Here is a 20,270-nt window from a genome sequence, read left to right as displayed (position 1 = left end):
ATTCTACATCAAAAATTTTAATTACGTGATAGTAGATGGCGGTATGTAATGCACAGGGATGATATTTTGGGATCGTAGTTACCTGATCTTAGTTGTTTTCTTCCAGATTAAACAACTATCGCCTCTTCAATCAGAAATAAACACGCATTGTATTCATGTGACATCGATGGAGTGGCTTCAGCAGCAGTCCTATTAAATTATCCTCAAAAATTTATCTCGAGCATTCCTACTACTGACAAATTACAACACAGACGCAACTGAGTAGTTGTTAGATAAACTGATGAATAATCTTACCTTTCAATATGATGAGCATCCGCTGTTGGATGGGGTTGACTTTCTCGCTGTTTATAAAGTCAGCATGATCAGTAAAGTGGTCGAAATCCTTGACTGTAACGGCGCGGATGATTTCTGGGTCCCTGATCATGACCATGGACACTGCGAACGAGTAGCCCCCACCGTAGGCGTGAGGCTCGAACTTGTTGTACAGCTCGATGACTACATCGTGCATTGACCTCCTGGCCAGCACCACGTCCAGCATGTTGCCCACCAGGGGGAGCGGGGGCACGTAGGGCACTCCCTGACGGGCGAACTTGGTGGAGTAGCGGCGCCACCACACGGCCAGCACCAACGCGGCACCCACCACCAGGCCCGACACCAGCGTCCACCAGTCAACAGCCATTCTTTCCCTCTGCAAAAGTAAAATTTTGTTTAACGTATTGTTCATTCTCCACCCAGCAAGGAGCACTGTTGTAGGATTGTGTTCATTTAGAGACTGCTTCTTTTCAGTCAGATACGACTGCTTGGAAATACGGTAAAGGCATTGCAAATTTGGAATTTTTGAGAGGTTAGGTGCTATAGGAGACTGCCGTCAGGAAAAAAGTAGAAATACTGTGGATTATTGACGCATCGGCGACTAGGTTATAGACAAAACAGTAGAAGCTCTGATAAGACTTGAACAGTGAAGGAAATTGAGTATGTCAAGCTAATCATTCTGGCATTTGTCTTTACTGACTGACCTAATCCTGGATGGACAGGGGTGGGAGTGGGGGGGATTTGAACGCCACTTGTAACGTGGCGTGGTCTCCTGACCTTCATTTCTTATATACTCAGACCTCACCATCGTATTCTGCGTATCAAGACGTTTCATTCGAGCCCAAAATCGATAGGGTAGAGTCAATTTTACATATTTCCATTTAATCAATATGCAATTCTAATAAATAAATCGCAAGTGCGCACCGAGGTTAAAAAGTCGAGGCTAGCGTACACAAACATGCAAGACACGATGGCCACAGGAGATTTTGCTCGGCAGACGCAACCACCCACTGGAAAGCCCGTAGGAGGGTGGGTTAGCACGCAGCTGCGCCGACCGTCCGACCGTCCATGGACCAAAACAGTTTTTTGCCAGAGAAAAGGGATAATGGCCTGCACACTCACCTTAAAAGCAAAACCCGCTGTATTGTTTGGTAGAACCTCAGCATATGCATATTTTTGATGGACCTAGTGCACAGTTTCAGAGTGCTCATAAGTGGACAGTAAACGCCTAACGCAGATGCTATATATTTCCGGATTGGTCGGGTTAGCCATTCTCCAATTTGTAAGAGTAATGCTGATTGGTGGACTATTTCTGATGCAATGAGCTGGAGGAGTGAGAAAAAAGACAGCGGATGATATACTCTTTCGCTTTCTGTGTGGAGGGAAGTCGTACCAATGACACTATTGTAGTGGGAACACGTAGTGAGAGCGAGTGCGCTCGTGTGTGTACACAGAGAGCGAGGAACAAAGTCTCTACTCAGTACTGCACTGAGAGCATCTCTGTCGCTAGCCAATTGGAGTGATACTCTATTTTGAGTCGCTCGTGATTAAACGTTTATTCACTCTGTTGGTGGCGACACTTAATGTGCGGTGTGAACACAGACAGAGTATTAATTAGCGCCTGTGAGCGAACATTGAGTGGCATCGCGCTGGACTGGTTATCTGACTGGTGTACCACGCCAATAGTTAGACTAGGGTCGAATAGGAGTCCTTGACTTCATCAAGGCTTAGTGAGAGTTCGACTGGCGAAGGTCAATCCAGATAGAAAGAGATAGTTTTCTTATTTTTCAGCTGCGAGCGACGCAGGCAGCAGTCGTCGCAGTTCACTGTATTGTGCGCTACAGCGTAGGTGAGCCCCATCTTTCCTCCATTAGAAATAACATACTTCATTCACGTCACTCAATTACATTTCTCATGCGACAGCCTCGACCGTACTTAGAAATATTCAATCGGATAATTATTCAGGTTGAGTAGGTGCGGCTCTCAGCCAGTCTGCCGAGTAAATAACATTCTGAAAGAAAAGGGATAAAAGAGCTTTCCCCCACTTTGTATATAAATGTCATTAACAGGACTCCTATCAGTAAGAGGTAACCACCTATTCCGAAAAGAACCTGGAAATTTGTGTATCAGTTTATAAATAAATGTTTCATTTGATTTTCCCTAAATTTTGCAATAAATAATATTTTCCATTTGTTTAATGTTTTTCTTAAACTAACTAGCAATACTCCAGTACCCAAGTATCCCAACTAGTTACGTAAGAAAATAGAATATTTTTTTGTGTCTTTCCCTTACAGCAGACGACCCCAGAAGATATTTATTGCTGAAAGTTTTTCAGGCATTTCTTTTTGGTATGTTAGGAGCGTCTGTCTGACTTCTGAGAAACTGTTTCTTGCAGGAGCCAAAGGTTATTTGTAATATCAATCTGTTGCGCAACTCGTCAACATAACAACCACACACGGACACACTCCCCCTAACTGTGAGTCCAGTGAGCTAAAGACGCCCTAAAATCTGACTGAAAGTGAGAAGCAGAATGCAACTAAAACATTTACGTTATCTCGAAATGGCCCCAGAAACGAAATATATATGTCTTACACGCGTACATTCTTCCACACTTTACTGTTTATATTTACCCAGTCCATTCACATTAATGTCGTCATCGCCTATGTTCGACGTCAATGTGCAATAACCACTCACAGGCGGGGAGTTGTACCACTATCAGTGGAGGGTATTCAAGGCATGTCAGGGGGACGAGGAAACCAGTGCAGTCGCAATGCGGAAACTGAGCGACCCGAGGAACTCAGGGCATCTGTCTACAGCAATGGAGTGGGCGTGACTCCATATCCTTGCCTGGTACCTCCCATAACCTCACTAACACTCTTCCTATAGGTGCGCGCTGCAAAAGGTGGCTACTCAGGCTTTTGACACGTGGTCACACTAATGTGACTGAACCGTGTAATGTGTGTGTGTGTGTGTGTGTGTGTGTGTGTGTGTGTGTGTGTGTGTGTGGATACAAACCCGCGAATGTAAGCATGATAGATTGTTGTTGTTGTTGTTGTTGTTGTTGTGGTCTTCAGTCCTGAGACTGGTTTGATACACCTTTCCATGCTACTCTATCCTGTGCAAGCTTCTTCATCTCCCAGTACTTACTGCAACCTACGTCCTTCTGAATCTGCTTAGTGTATTCATCTCTTGGTCTCCCTCTACGATTTCTACCCTCCACGCTGAACTCCAATGCTAAATTTGTGATCCCTTGATGCCTCAGAACATGTCCTACCAACCGGTCCCTTCTTCTTGTAAAGTTGTGCCACAAACTCCTCTTCTTCCCAATTCTATTCAACACCTCCTCATTAGTTATGTAATCTACCCATCTAATCTTCAGCATTCTTCTGTAGCACCACATCTCGAAAGCTTCTATTCTCTTCTTGTCCAAACTATTTGTCGTCCATGTTTCACTTCCATACATGGCTACACTCCATACAAATACTTTCAGAAACGACTTCCTGACACTTAAATCTATACTCGATGTTAGCAAATTCCTCTTCTTCAGAAACGCTTTCCTTGCCATGTCAAGACTAAATTTTATATCCTCTCTACTTCGACTATCATCAGTTATTTTTCTCCCCGAATAACAAAATTCCTTTACTACTTTAAGTGTCTCATTTCCTAATCTAATTCCCTCAGCATCACCCGACTTAATTCGACTACATTCCATTATCCTCGTTTGGTTTTGTTGATGTTCATCTTATATCCTCCTTTCAAGACACTGTCCATTCCGTTCAACTGCTCTTCCAACTCCTTTGCTGTCTCTGACAGAATTACAATGTCATCGGCGAACCTCAAAGTTTTCATTTCTTCTCCATGGATTTTAATACCTACTCTGAATATTTCTTTTGTTTCCTGCACTGCTTGCTCGATATACAGATTGAATAACGTCGTGGAGAGGCTACAACCCTGTCTCACTCCCTTCCCAACCACTGCTTCCCTTTCATGATCCTCGACTCTTATAACTGCCATCTGGTTTCTGTACAAATTGTAAATAGCCTTTCACTCCCTGTATTTTACCCCTGCCTCCTTTAGAATTTGAAAGAGAGTATTCCAGTCAACATTATCAAAAGCTTTCTCTAAGTCTACAAATGCTAGAAACGTAGGTTTGCCTTTCCTTAATCTTTCTTCTAAGATAAGTCGTAGGGTCAGTATTGCCTCACGTGTTCCAACATTTCTACGGAATCCAAACTGATCTTCCCCGAGGTCAGTAAAGAATTCGCGTTAGTATTTTGCAGCTGTGACTTATTAAACTGATAGTTCGGTAATTTTCACATCTGTCAACACCTGCTTTCTTTGGGATTGGAATTATTATATTCTTCTTGAAGTCTGAGGGCATTTCACCTGTCTCATACATCTTCCTCACCAGACGGTAAATTTTGTCTGGACTGGCTCTCCCAAGGCCGTCAGGAGTTCTAATGGAATGTTGTCTACTCCGGGGCCTTGTTTCGACTCGCCCGCATCTCGTGGTCGTGCGGTAGCATTCTCGCTTCCCACGCCCGGGTTCCCGGGTTCGATTCCCGGCGGGGTCAGGGATTTTCTCTGCCTCGTGATGGCTGGGTGTTGTGTGCTGTCCTTAGGTTAGTTAGGTTTAAGTAGTTCTAAGTTCTAGGGGACTTATGACCACAGCAGTTGAGTCCCATAGTGCTCAGAGCCATTTTTTTTGTTTCGACTCAGGTCTTTCAGTGCTGTCAAACTCTTCACGCAGTATCGTATCTCCAATTTCATCTTCATCTACATCCTCTTCCATTTCCATAATATTGTCCTCAAGTACATCGCCCTTATATAGACCCTCTATATACTCCTTCCATCTTTCTGCTTTCCCTTCTTTGCTTAGAACTGGGTTTCCATCTGAGCTTTTGATATTCATACAAGTGGCTCTCTTTTCTCCAAAAGTCTCTTTAATTTTCCTGTAGGCAGTATCTATCTTACACCTAGTGAAATAAGCCTCCACATCCTTACATTTGTCCTCTAGCCATCCCTGCTTAGCCATTTTGCTCTTCCTGTCGATCTTATATTTGAGACGTTTGTACTCCTTTTTACCTCCTTCGCTTACTGCATTTTTATATTTTCTCCTTTCGTCAATTAAATTCAATATTTCTTCTGTTACCCAAGGATTTCTAGTAGCTCTCGTCTTTTTACCTACTTGATCCTCTGCTGCCTTCACTATTTCATCCCTCAGAGCTGATACATAGCAGATCAAATTAATTGTGTGGGCCTGAGGAGGTGAATATTTTTCCAATGAGCAATACTCTGAAACAGGAGAACGACGCTAAGAGGTGACACAAGTATATCCCAGGTCGACATGGGGTCTGCAGCTAATACTTGGACTTTCAGAGTGACCCCCAGCTGCTGTAAGAATTGTTTTCCTCGCCCTCCCTTTCCCAACTATCAAGGCTTGGGTGGACGTTCCGCTGCTTATTTCATCCAACAACTTCCCATTTTGTCATGCAGTGCTATTCACACCCCACCCAAACCTCTTTCCCAGCGGGGATCGACGCTGCAGCCCACGCGCCAGTGTCCAGCAATGCAGAACATCAGCGCAGAGATATTCGGACGCTCACGTCACGTGCCACATAGGCTACCTATCCCACTGCACAATCACAAGTCGAACCTTCACTGTATGCATGTTTTACAACTGCTTCTAGTTCAGTGTCACGTAGCGATCCTGTTCGTTATGTTGTCTGAACATAAGCTAAATACTACAACGCAACAGTCAACAAAAATGGAAAAATAAAGTGTCAATTTTATTTTTGCCATGTAATCGTAATTTTTGCAGTATTGGTACATATTTCCTCGTAAAAACTGTTGTCTTGTGGTCTTCAGTCCAGGGACTGGTTTGACGATGATCTCCACCCTAGGGACTCTTTTTTTTATTTTCCATCTCTGCATAACAACTGCAACCTACATCCATTTGGACATGGTTACAGTAGTCAACCCTTGGTCGTCCACTACAGTTTTTACTAACTCATTACCGAAGTATTCAGTGATGCCTCAGGATGTGTCCTGTCAACTGAGCCCTTCTTTTGCTCAAGTTGTCGTAGAAACTTCTTTTCGACCCATTTCGATTCAGTACCATTTAATTATTCGAAATGCCTACACAACGTTCTGCATTCTACTGTAGCACGACGTCTCAGAAGCTCCTGCAGGACGGAGCAGAGGAAACGCACGTTTCTTAATCCGCTGGTACTCCGCGGGGTACTGAACGTGATCGACCGCTGGCAGACAGCTGAGACGATGGAGCTTCAAGCCCTACGGAGCGTTGGAGAGTAGAGCATCGTGTGTTCGCGGTCGAGCAATTATTTAGAAACAATGTCTTTCTGTCGACAGCTTTATGTCGGTTGTCGAGATGCAGTTTCACTATACTCTGATGGATTGCAGCCTTTAGAAGTACTGGTTCTGCGATGAAAAAGAAACCACATTGCCTTCCCCGTTCAGTTCAAATTCCGGAAAACGTAGACAGACTGAGAACGGCATTCCTAGCTAGTCCGAAACGATCTGCTAGGCGATAGGCTCTATCGCTGAGTATTACAACTTAAATGGTGATTCAGATATCATCTGTACAAAATAGCGACTGTCCATCAGTTAAGTGAAACGGATTTTGAACAGTGCAAAGGATTTTGTGGCGTAATGGACGCATGGAAGCTACTCTTAGGAATTGCAGATGTCCCAGTATTCGTGTTTGATGAAGCCCATTTGCATCTGGATGGTTGTATGTCAATGTACAGAACTGTCGGTACTGGGTGTCCGAGAGCTCACAGGAACTATACCAAAAACTTGTCCACAGCTCAAAAGCAACAGTTGTGCGTTATCTCCAACACAGGGATTGTAGGACCTTACTTTTTTCAAGAGGGAGGAACCGCAGCTACTGTGACATAAGCGCGCTACGTCGAAATGCTAAGCAACTTCCTTCGACCAGAATTTGAAAGAGGTCTACTGAATATGACAGAAATGTTGTTAGAACAGGATGCTGGTACAGCTCTCATGGCGAGATCATCCATGGAAGTGGTTCGACAAATGTTCCCAGGAAATTTCACGACAAGGTGATGTTCCTTTGCCCCTAGTCTCATCTGACTGGAATTCTGGAGGACAACGTTTGAAATTCGCCTCCGGGCATCCTGATTTAGATTTTCTGTGATTTCCCTAAATCGCTTCAGGAAAACGCCCCGATGCTTCCTTTGAAAGTGCACGGCAGGTTTCCTTCCCCTCCTCCTGATGGGACCAACCAACGAAGCAACCCCCCCCCCCCCACCCCCCCGCTGGTCAGATCTATCTATCTGTGAATTATTTGCGTGGGGCTACTTGAAACCAAGAATGTACGTGAAGAAGCCCCGCACAATGGATGACCCCAAGATCTCTGTCCGTCAGGAAACTGAAGCTGTGCCCAATGAAACGTTGGAGAGTGTCGTGCGTAACTTTCAGAAGAGGATCCAGATTTGTGTCCAGCAAGAAGGACGTTATCTCAGCGACATTATTTTCTGGACGTATTTAAGGTATGTAGATTTAAAGCGGCAATAAAAGTGCTGTTACTGATTGCAAGATATTTTTAATAAAACCAGGTTTCAATCATTCAGTATTGAAAAACAAGTATTTCCTCTGCTCCATCCTGTATTATCTTCTTATCTGTTTACAAACCATGTCTCACTTCCTCATAAGGTTACATCCCATTACTTTCATTAAAGGCGTCTTAACACTCGACTTTATAGTCGAATGTTAGCAGATACAACTTCTTCAGAAAGGCGGACCCTATTCAAAAACATATGTATTGTTAAAGCAAACGCGGACAAAAGAGCTTCAACCTCAACATGATTATTTTTCAGAAAACTTTTCTTGCTATTGGCACTCTTCGTATTATATCTTCCCTACTTCAGTTATTTTGCTGCACATTCTACAAAACTCATATACTATTTCTAGTGTCTAATTTTCATTCCACGGAAAAACAAACTTGTATAATAGTTTTTACAAAATGTTCAAAATGCGGGTGCATTCCTATGGGACCAAACTGCTAAGGTCATCGGTCCCTAGACTTACGCACTATTTGAAGTAACCTATGCTAAGAGCAACACACACGCCCTTGCCCAAGGGAGGACTCGAACCTCCGGCGTGAGGGGCCGCGCAGTCCGTGACACGGCGCCTCAAACTGCTCGGCCAGTCCGCCCGACGTAACAGTTTTTACGACCACACTGAGTAATATTCCTAATGAAGAGACTAGGAATTTAATGGGCTGAAGATGGCGCAGTTAAGTGTTTATAATTATTATCAACAAAAAGGATACAATATATAAGAGATAGAGCTCGACAGCGAGAACACAAACACATCAACAAACGTAAGAACAGAAATGCCTATCATTAATTCGTTTGTGTTATTTGATGTTCGAATTCTGAAAAATACGATTTTCTAAAGCAAATGCACAGTTTGCCAGTACAGTAGTAACTGCTTAAAAATGTGTTCATTAAATTACACTCTGAGTAAAATGTAACATCCCATTAATATAGAGTTCTTTCAATTACAGACGGGTATTTCTCATTATATTTGTTTTGTAAATAAAAACCACTTTTTCTTGCAATGTATTTCTCCCGGGTGCGTTTCGGCTTTTACTTCAAGGCATCTTCAATGGGATAGTTCTTTGCGTTTTTGGTTGACATTTGCGTTTCCTCTCATCTGGTCACATGCTGTAGTTCGCACTTCCGAATTTTTTTTCTTCACAATTTTCCTATTGTTTGTGTCTATTAGTCTTCTGTCACTAGTTGCAGACATTTGATCGAAAACTTTGATTTAAAGATACAACTACTGTAAGATCAGTAAATGTCTCTGGATGAGGCGGGGCTCAGGATGAGACATACTCGTATAGTGAACTGGCAGCCATAGGGGCAAACAACAAGAAAATTGTGAAGGAAAAAATTCGTTTCGTAAGTCAAGTTACAGTGTGACCTGCAGCGTGTGACCAGACGAGAGGAAAAGCAGATGGCAGCCAAAAACGCGAAGAACTGTTGGACTGAAGGGCCTTAAAGTAAAAGGCGAAACGCATCTGGGTGAAATAAAATACAATGCATCTTAAAAAGGCGGTTTTTATTTACAAAACGAATATTTCTGTGCTTGCTGAGAGGGTGATGACCTCGCGAACTTCTAATTCTCATTATGTTTTTCTGAAACCACTGTAAAAAGGAGGCAAATTCATTAAAAAGTCTTGCTTACTAGACATTTTTACGCGACAAGTAATCTGAAAACTTTATAACGGTTCAACTAGCACGATCCTGCAGCTGGGGAAAAAAAGTTCGAAAATGCGTAAATAGTTTAGGAAAGAAATATCACGATTAAAATGAAAGGAAGTTAGGCATAACGACTGATGGCACGAGAGACAGCCGTGAAGTTCGAAAAAAAAAAAATTAATGTAATCACACGTGTCTAGTCTGCTTGAAAGACTGAATTATACTTCTTAACAAGAATGTTCTAGTTGTTCTCAAGGGTTAAGGATGTCAGACATGAACATCTGGCAGAAAAGGAACCACAAGAAATCAGTACGTAGAGCTATTAAAGCAAATTCATTTTAAACTAATACTTCGCGGCAGTGTATCTTTGAGATTTAGAAATTAAAATTTATTCCGCAAATAGACATTGGAGTTTAGTGATTAGTTGTTAAATCTTAAAATATGCTGTTATACGCTGAAGTCATGATAAAGATGTAATAGTATCTTGGACTGTTCCTATCCTTGGTTTTAATTGTTGTGTTCTTATTTCCAATAGCCGACTATGTTACAAGAGAATGCAGAGAGTGGCAAGTGTTTACAGTTCTATGTCCTTGACAACGAAGTACACTCACAGCATAGAATTCGCACTTTAAACTACGAGTTACTACAACACAAATAATAGCGAATACTAACAGCGCAGTATCGAATAGAAATGAACACTTACCTTCACTATCTCTGCATGAGAGTCAACGTGCGGTTTCCAGCGTCTGTTGATATATCGAGCCTCGCCTACGGCCGGCCGCCTGGTGGGGTGGGGTGGGGGCCTCGGAGAGGGGAGGGAGTGACGTCACAGGACGGTTATAATCGCGCGTAGAGCGACGCGCAGCGCAAACTTGCAACATGGAACACAGAGCGTGCAGCGGGCTGTACGTTCATGTGAAGTGTCAAAGGAACAGCGTGGGCGTCCATACGTTAATCCCGACTTGTTATCACACCTAGCATAGGGTTGCCATCCGTCATGATACGTCGGGACCATCACCGTTTATGGATCTTCTTGTCCCGACAAGCCCCAATTTAAATGAATGTATCCGTTCTTTCGGACATGTGTGCTCCGACCGGCACTCGAACCTGGGATCTCCTGCTTATATGGCAAATGCTCTATCCAACTGAGCCGTCGAAGACATCCCGGGTTCGAGTCCCGATCGGGGCACACATTTTCAACTGTCCCCGTTGATATTTATCAACGGCTGTAAACAGCTAATGGTCTGGATTTCATTGTAATTTCATTCTTCGAGTGCTGCAACATCACGCATGGTATGTGTTCTTTCGGACACGCCAGAGATAATCCCCTGCACACGCAATACCCTCTGTGGTCCCCGATGGCTCAGTTCAGCCGGCACGGTAGCTCAGTGCGTTCAGTCAGAGGTTTAGCTGCTCTGTGTAACAAAAACACTGAGTGAACAGATGAACGATGAACCTGAATAGGTGTCATGGGACGTCCACCCCGAACAAATGCAACTAACTGTAAAGAACAAGAAGAGATAGAAAAATGTCGGATAGAGCGTCTGCCATGTAAGCGGAATATCCCTGATTCGAGTCCCGGTCGGAGCAGGCATTTTCAGCTGTCCCCGTTGATATTTATCGACGCCTATAAACAGCAATTGGTCTGGATTTCACAGTAGTTTCAGACCCAATTTTGTCCCGATTTTTCAAAATATGGCTACGAGCTTAGCTCAAGTCCTCGAGTAACACCGTCTGTTAGCGTAAAATGTGAATGCAGCCTCAGTTAGTTTTATTTATGTCAACAAGTTTATGTTGACACGGTCGTCCACAGATGTTGCATATCCTGTGTAAGTAGGCTGTTTAGGTTCTTATATCGGTAACGCCACCGCCATCTAGTGCTCTGTATGAAAATCACTGGCTGTGCTGTGTGAAGTCTGTGGCTGGGTGGCATTGTTGTAATATTCGCTATTGTAGTGTTGGGCTGTTGGCTGTTAACAGCGCGTAGCGTTGCGCAGTTGGAGGTGAGCCGCCAGCAGTGGTGGATGTGGGGAAGTGAGATGGCGGATTTTTGAGAATGGATAATCTGGAGGTGTGTCCATCAGAAACAGTACATTTGTAAGAATGGATGTCATGAACTGCTATATATATTATGACTATTAAGGTAAATACATTGTTTGTTCTCTATTAAAATCCTTCATTTGCTAACTATGCCTATCAGTAGTTAGTGCCTTCCGTAGCTTGAATCTTTTATTTAGCTGGCAGTAGTGGCGCTCGCTGTATTGCAGTAGTTTGAGTAACGAAGATTTTTGTGAGGTAAGTGATTTGTGAAATGTATAGGTTAATTTAGTCAGGGCCATTCTCTTATAGGGATTACTGAAAGTCAGATTGCGTTGCGCTAAAAAAATATTGTGTGTCAGTTTAAGCACAGTCATGTATAATTTTTCAAAGGGACGTTTCACCTGTATCGTCAGTGCCAGCACCCTCCGAATCCAGAGCTGTGATTCGAGAAAGTACTTCTCCAGCTGGAACTATTTAACGAGCGCCACGAGGAAGAATCGCGCAGTTCTCAGTTCAATAGCGATCTGATAAGACGATTATATCTAAACGTAATACGAACAACGAGTGCAAGTGAGTAATGTCTGAAGTGTTTACTTCGGGTGTGTATGGCGGGAACTGAATAGTGACGTGTACTTCGATGACTAAATTGTTATTGACGACTGTTTACCGTCTAACAAACTTATCATCACTTACGAAAATACCTAAGGATGTACAGAGAAAGTGTCACTTTTCGGATGATTTCACAAAACAGAGGTCTATTTTCAAGAAAGGACGTACGCATCGGAAGAGTTGTGTGAGATCTGTAGCTTTTTTATCTCAGTGACTCGTGGAGGTAACACAGGCTCTTCATCTCACTCAAAAACAAGATGGCTGTCTTAAATCCCCGCACTTGAGAGAATCCTTAAGCTTTGGATTCCATTAAAACAATTTTTTGACGCCGAAGCAGGTCACCTGAAATAATTTCAGATTTTGTACAGTGGTGCGATCAGTGAAATTAACTTCATGTTCGTGCAGTCAGACTTATCTATGTTTGAAAGCATATATGAAAAGCGATGAGAAGAATGAAGTCTCGATAACTGAAATACGCAACATAGTAGTCGACACTCAAAGGTATCTGAATGAAAGGAAAACTGCCAGTTTTATTGTCATGCAAACAAAAACGAATCTGAACAAATTAAAGAATGAGAAACTTAACCAATAAATAATTTATTTTATTTAGAAATTTGAGGAAGAGTCAATGGCTTTATACACCATAGGATTGATTACTGTATTTCTTATACAACATTTCAAGTATTTGATTGGATGACGCTGTCTGAAACTGCAGAGTGGGTGATGACTGAAAACACTATCATAAACCTTACTGAAAATGGTGTGAAGATTTAGGTGAAAATTGTTTTCCGAATATATGTACCTGAAGAGCCTTTTGGACACTAAGCGTGGCTCGGAAGAGTAGAAGTCTAAACACTGCGTGAAAGAAAGACGATTTACTTTCTTAAGGAAACCGAAAATCCTGAACTCAAATGCCGACCGCTGAAACTATGCAAGTTTTCGTTTCCTATTTCCGCACTCGTCGCCAACGTGGAAAGAGTATTTTCGCTGATGTTGGCCCAGTGGGCTGATGAAATAAATCGACTGCTGCTAGGGACTGTGAAATCAATCTCACAATGCGAATATAAATACAAGCTGACTTTCATGGCGTTTTATAAACACTATAAAGGGAAGACTGACTTGCTGAAAAAGGTGAAATCTCCTGAAAAATATGGTGTACCAACTGCTTCTGCTGCAACAAGTTCCATGTAATTGTGTTCTAATAGAAAGTAGTTATATTACATAAACCTTTTACATCTCTTATAAGCACCCATCTCAGAGACCCGGTCGGGTGGGAAATTTTCACTGTTGTCATTCTGTTATACAGTTGATGGATCTCCATATTCGCAAATGCGAGTGCATTTTCTGAATTTCATAACGGCAGTAGTCGCTATAGTGCCCTGCATGCGTGTCCGAACGAACATTGCATCGCACTTCCGAAGAACACAGACACTACCACATCACATACATCCACGGAATGTTTCAAGGATGAGGAAGAAATTCGCGGTGCCCCTTTAAAGAAATCCTTCCTGGCCTTCGCCTTGAGCGTTTTAGGGAAATCATGGAAAATCTACATATCGGTGGGCTGACACGTATTTGAACCGTCGATCTTTGTAATGCGAGTGCGGTGGAAATCCTTGGAAGGAAGGCGACAGTTCTCCCGAAATCCTAAATAGAGATTCTGCATTTATGGAAGACTTTGCGACCACTTTGCTGCCACCATCGTATATTTCGTGTATGGGTCATGGGAATAATGAGAGATTAGGTCGTCTCAGACTTCAAGAAGAATATAATAATTCCAGTCCCAAAGAAAGCAGGTGTTGACAGATGTGACAATTACCGAACTATCAGTTTAATAAGTCACGGCTGCAAAATACTAACGCGAATTCTTTACATACGAATGGAAAAACTGGTAGAAGCCGACCTCGGGGAAGATCAGTTTGGATTCCGTAGAAATATTGGAACACGTGAGGCAATACTGACCCAACGACTTATCTTAGAAGCTAGATTAAGAAAAGGCAAACCTACGTTTCTAGCATTTGTAGACTTAGAGAAAGCTTTCAACAATGTTGACTGGCATACTCTCTTTCAAATTCTGAAGGTGGCAGGTGTAAAATACAGGGAGCGAAAGGGTATTTACAATTTGTACAGAAACCAAATGGCAGTTATAAGAGTCGAGGGCCATGAAAGGGAAGCAGTGGTTGGGAAGGGAGTGAGACAGGGTTGTAGCCTGCCCCTTATATTATTCAATCTGTATATTGAGCAAGCAGTAAAGGAAACGAAAGAAAAATTCGGAGTAGGTATTAAAATCCATGAAGAAGAAATATAAACTGTGAGGTTCGCCGATTAGATTGCAATTCTGTCAGAGAAAGCAAAGAACTTGGAAGAGCAGTTGAACGGAATGGATAGTGTCTTGAAAGGAGGATATAAGATGAACATCAGCAAAAGCAAAACGAGGATAATGGAAAGTAGTCGAATTAAGTCGGGTGATTAGATTACAAAATGAGACGCTTAAAGTACTAAATGAGTTTTGCTGTTTGGGGAGCAAAATAACTAATGATGGTCGAAGTAAAATTCAAATGGCTATGAACACTATGGGACTTAACATCTGAGGTCATCAGTCCCCTAGAACTTAGACCTACTTCAGACTAACTAACCTCAGGACATCACACACATCCATGCCCGAGGCAGGATTCGAACCTCCGACCGTAGCGGTCGCGCGGTTCCAGACTGAAGCGCCTACAACCGCTCGGCCACACGAGCCGGCAGGTAGAAATAGAGAGGATATAAAATGTAGACTGGCAATGGCAAGGAAAGCGTTTCTGAAGAAGAGAAATTTTGTTAACATCGAGTATAGATGGAAGGAGAGACAGCATTGGTCGTATTTTTTGTTTTATTAAACGCAAAATCGATTTTCGGTCGCTGAGTGACCATCTTCAGTGCTGTAATACATAATTTAAATTGGTAGGCATGTATTACAGCACTGAAGATGGTCACTCAGCGACCAAAAATCGATTTTGCGTTTAATAAAACAAAAAATACGACCAATGCTGTCTCTCCTTCCAAGTATACCCATTATATGGTCGTGGTGCACAGGACACTCCATGGAGTCGCCAATCAATCGAGTGTAGATTTAAGTGTCAGGAAGTCGTTTCTGAAAGTATTTGTATGGAGTGTAGCCATTTATGGAAGTGAAACATGAACGATAAATAGTTTGGACAAGAAGAGAATAGAAGCTTTCGAAATGTGGTGCTACATGAGAATGTTGAAGATTAGATGGGTAGATCACATAACTAATGAGGAGGTATTGAATATAATTGGGGAGAAATTGAGTTTGTGGCACAACTTGACTAGAAAAACGAATCGGTTGGTAGGACATGTACTGAGGCATTAAGGGATCAGCAATTTAGTATTGGAGGGCAGCGTGGAGGGTAAAAATCGTAGAGGGAGACGAAGAGATGAATACACTAAGCAGATTCAGAAGGATGTAGGTTGCAGTAGGTACTGGGAGATGAAGAAGCTTGCACAGGATAGAGTAGCATGGAGAGCTGCATCAAACCAGTCTCAGGACTGAAGACCACCACAACAACATCAGGGCTTCTACATAGAAATACAGGCAGCCATTATTCTCCCGGCTAATATGCGGCTGGGTTATGACAGGGAATCACTTTGGATATAGAACAAAAGAGTGTACATGTCATATAGTGACACAAAATGGTGCTTACGTTTGAACTTTTCAAAAGGCGTCATCAAACAACTCTGTATTTCTATCTGCAGTGACAGACAATGCAGACTACAACAACGTCAAAATTGCAGCCACAGCTTGATCATGGCCGACATCTGACGTACGTTTTGGACGGTAGCCAAAAATCTATCATTTAAGAGGCATAAATTCACGGCAAATGTCGACGCTAGTCATTCTTGTACGAAGATTCTGAGACAATGGAACCAGATTAAAGTTATTTCTTTTTTTTTAGGCGGCAGAGCCTCCATAAATTCAAAGAAAGACGTAGCTGTGTGCAAATGTTTATGATTTTTTTTTTTTTTTTTTTTTTGCATGGGCGTTAAATTTTGCAGTGGAGACACATCCAAGAGATCTTTGCACGCTGACCGTTGCAAAATTTACAACAGTAACCATCTGCACTTAGGCAGGCACATTTAGTTAAATATGGCCACAGTAAACGTCAAATAGGTAGCCCACAACGGTGTGTCAGACCAGATACATCATGTGCTTCGAGGGAGTAGTCATACAGTTTCAGTTATCATCTCGAAAACGTAAAGTTAGTTAATTACTTTTACCTTTGTACTCAGGGACATGCCTGCAGTCCTTTTATTTCGAAGTGAGAATTGGTAATTTGTGACTCCAGTATGAATTTTCAGTCTGCAGCGCAGTGTGCGCTCATTTGGAACTTCGTGGGTGATTGAAACTGTACCCCTGACCGGGACCCGAACCTGGCACCTTTGCCGTCATGCGAGCACGTGGTCTACCAATGGAGCTATCCAAGTGCGACTGACGGCCCGATCTCATAGCTTTACTCCTATCAGCACCTCATCTCCTACCTTCCACACTTCACAGAAGATAATCTGGACACCTTGCAGGACTAGCATTCCTGGAAGAAAGTATGTTTCGGATACATGGTTAGCCCCAGGCTAGGGGACTTTCCCAGAATGAATTTCCACTCTGGTATGAAACTTCCTATCAGATTAAAACTGTGTGCCGGGCCGGGCCGCGAGCCGCTGAACTTTGCCTTTCGCGAGCAAGTACTCTATCCACTGAATTATCGGAGCAAAATTCCCAGCTTCGAGCCCTGGTCTCACATATAGTTTTAATCTGCTAGGAAGTTTCAACTTCATGACTATGACTCATATGTTTACAAATTCTAAGAGACCACTGCAAACGAAAGTGCATCCCAACTTGGCTTACTCTCAGCCTAAACTATGTTAAATACGAACATGTGACCTGAGTCAGTAACATTGCACAAATCATTACGACTATATTTCACATTTCAGTTGATGCTGCGATACACGAGCAAGAGAGATAATTCTGAAAACCAAACAGTAAACACTGAAAATATCTCCCAAAACGACTTTAACCCCCTAAATTTCAATACATTTCATCTCCACAATTATTAATAACCACAAATTATTATCATTTCTACAACAAAAACTATAATTTACGCACAATGGCAGAAAATGAAGATGCAGAAATATACCTTTCAAAATAGACAGTAAAGCTGCATTTGGTTACACATTCACAGTCGATCACGAACGCAAAAAAAAATTGTATAATTTAACATGAGTCTGTAGTGCAATGCGTTGAGGCAATATTTCATCAAATAAATGAAAAGTAGGTTGTAAAACTAAGGATAACCTCCAAAATCCTGCTTCTATATTCTACAAAATTCAATCGCTGAAGCAGCCAAAAGATGGTAACTTAGCTTCTAACGTAACAGTTAAAAATATTATCTTTAACGGCTAGTTCATGTTTTACATTACATTTCGTGTTTTGTTTCCCCACTTGACGAATCTTCCTTTGGGTGGTGATGCCCTACAACCAAAACAAGATGTGAGACAACGTCTTTTTAATTGTAATTGTGCCTCACGACGATTTTAAGAGATGTAAACGAAATTTTATTATTAAATGGTTACTTACAATAAACAATCCTCGCCATTACGTTCCAATGGCGCAGATTCTTCATTGTAAGTAACCGTAACATCTTCCAGTTAATAATAACAACTTGTTTACATCACTTAAAATCGTCGTGAGGCACAATTACAATTAAAAAGACGTTGTCTCACATCTTGTTTTGGTTGTAGGGCATCACCACCCAATAGGAAGCTTCGTCAGGTGGGGACAGAAAACAGGAAATGTAATGTGAAACGTGAAGCAGCCGTCTGAAGATGAACCTATCGGTTCGAAACCGGTAACAACCGCTACGGTCGCAGGTTCGAATCCTGCCTCGGGCATGGATGTGTGTGATGTCCTGAGGTTTACGTAGTTCTAAGTTCCAGGGGACTGATGACCTCAGTTGTGTCCCATAGCGCTCAGAGCCATTTGAATCATTTTTGAAGCGGTAACGACGCTGCTTAAATAAATAAATAGCATTGTAAAAAGTGGATGGTTTGCTGTAATCTTCCGTGTAAGAGTCAACCTATAAGAAGGATTATGCTTTGATGCCCGCCACCAGCAAAGTCATTACAGAAGGAGCACACGCTCGGACTGGGGAAGAAAGTCGGCTACGACCCTTTCAAAGGAATCATACCAATGTTCCCCTTAAGCAGCAATAGAAAACCCACGGAAAACCTAAAACTGAACCACTGAACTAAATGTGATTCCACTGTGCTACCATTGCGCCACCTCAATATATACGTTATAGGCGGAGGCACTTGTAAGCTACAGGCGTATATAAACTAGACTATGTTCCTCTCTATCCATTCGTCATGTTACCTGATTAAACTGTCTCTAATACTGCTGAAAACATTTTTGTTGAACAGTTTGGTCTGTTACGATTCTTGCTTAATACTTTAATACTCAGTCGCGTTAAATAAATTACATTTGCGATGAAGCTCTCGGAGTTGAACATATACAGTTTTTTCTCCTCTGCATGTGTTGCAATTACAATAGTTTAATTGTGTAGAAAGTAACACGGAACGAGATATTAGGATACTAGATTCCTAATCGCGAGAAGCTTAGTTGGAACTGCTGGCTGTGCAGTAGTTATATTATTAATAGTAGTAGTAGTTTTGTTCATCTGTAGATCGCTTATGCAAGGGTATTGGACATGTCATGGTACTACGCTGTAAAGCCAACAAAAGTAACTTATTCGTACATATAGGCATTTATATACTTAAAGGTCTAGGGTGACAAGAATGGGACAGTCAAGTCGGCAGTGGCCTTATAGCAGGAACTATCCCGGCATTTTCCTGAACTAATTTAGCGACACCAAGTACATAAATGTAAACTAAATGGTTGAATGAAGTCCCCACCCTCCCGAATATAAGGCCAGTCTGTTTAGAACACTGCAACCTCATCTGGTTTAAAAGTAGTGTTCTATACTCTCTTGCAAAAACGTTATCCAATAATGTAAAAAGCTATTGCCACACTGTTCATTCGTTTCTCACTCCCAATTACTGCACACACTATACACAAATTCTTTCATAGCACACACACACACACGCACACACACACACACACACACACACACACACACACACAGAACTGCACGAACGATGTGTGGTATCCATATGGTGTACCACAGCTTCCCATTTCCTAGCCTGAAAAACTGAGTCGCCATCCCTCTACAACGAGTGAGATTTGAGCTCAGAAAGAGGATAAGGTATTATGAATTGCATAGCTTTGGGAGTATGCTTTCACAGAAAAGAAAAAAATTAGAGAAAAGACATAGTGCCATGCTGCTATTTTAACTGGTTCGTTTTATTATCATTATTATTTGTATGTGTTCATTTTTTACCAAATCTCTATTCTGTTTTATTTACACAGTCCTCAAAATTTATAGAATGTATTGCTTAACACGTACTTTTTGTGCAATTTTTATTAGTTTCTTAGCAATCTCTTTAACCTCCTTCGGAAATTGCTTGTAGAGCTTTATTCCTTAGTAGAAAATTCTGTTTGTAGTTTTTCCTTTATTTTTTCTTCGTTCAGGCCTGCTCTCTTCCATGCTCATGAACTGAGTTGTTTGTAATTATCAATATTATTTTTGATGTATACAGCTGAATGGAAAATGTACTCACATAGTATGCTTAAGATCCCCGATGTTTCGACTGCTATTTTTGTGTATTATTCTTATGGCCCTTCGTTGTAGTTTGAAAACTTTGTTCACATTTTATGTATTTGTTACCCATTAAGAATTCCGCATTCTATAGCTAAGAAGTGAGTGTATATGTCAGTAGTAAGTACCAGACACTGGCTGTTAGACACTGATGACAATACTCTAAAGTCATAGCATGCTGATGATATTCTCTGTGCAATAATCTTGTGTGTCCGTGCCATTTCAACGAGAATCAATATTCAGTCCTAGAATTTTGTGTTTGTTATGCATTCTATAGAGGTGCCAACCA

General features: G+C 41.9%; 2 protein-coding genes across 2 annotated transcripts in view; one reads left to right on the top strand and one right to left on the bottom strand.

Moving 5' to 3' along the window:
* Nucleotides 1–10,355, bottom strand: part of LOC126458631 (cytochrome P450 9e2-like) — a 46,252-nt gene extending 35,897 nt beyond the window's left edge. The window contains exons 1-2 of the mRNA XM_050095799.1: nt 10,267–10,355; nt 295–688 (exon numbers count right to left, since the gene is read on the bottom strand). Coding sequence (XP_049951756.1) covers nt 295–679 — 385 coding nt within the window. The 5' untranslated portion in view covers nt 680–688; nt 10,267–10,355. The remainder of the gene's footprint in view (nt 1–294; nt 689–10,266) is intronic.
* LOC126458628 (cytochrome P450 9e2-like) overlaps nt 1–20,270 on the top strand; it is a 161,040-nt gene that overhangs the window by 30,095 nt on the left and 110,675 nt on the right. The gene's annotated exons all lie outside the window — the stretch shown is intronic.

The sequence above is a fragment of the Schistocerca serialis genome, chromosome 2, assembly GCF_023864345.2.
Source record: "Schistocerca serialis cubense isolate TAMUIC-IGC-003099 chromosome 2, iqSchSeri2.2, whole genome shotgun sequence".
NCBI classification, from domain to species: domain Eukaryota; kingdom Metazoa; phylum Arthropoda; class Insecta; order Orthoptera; family Acrididae; genus Schistocerca; species Schistocerca serialis.
This window is presented reverse-complemented; position numbering and strand designations above follow the sequence as displayed.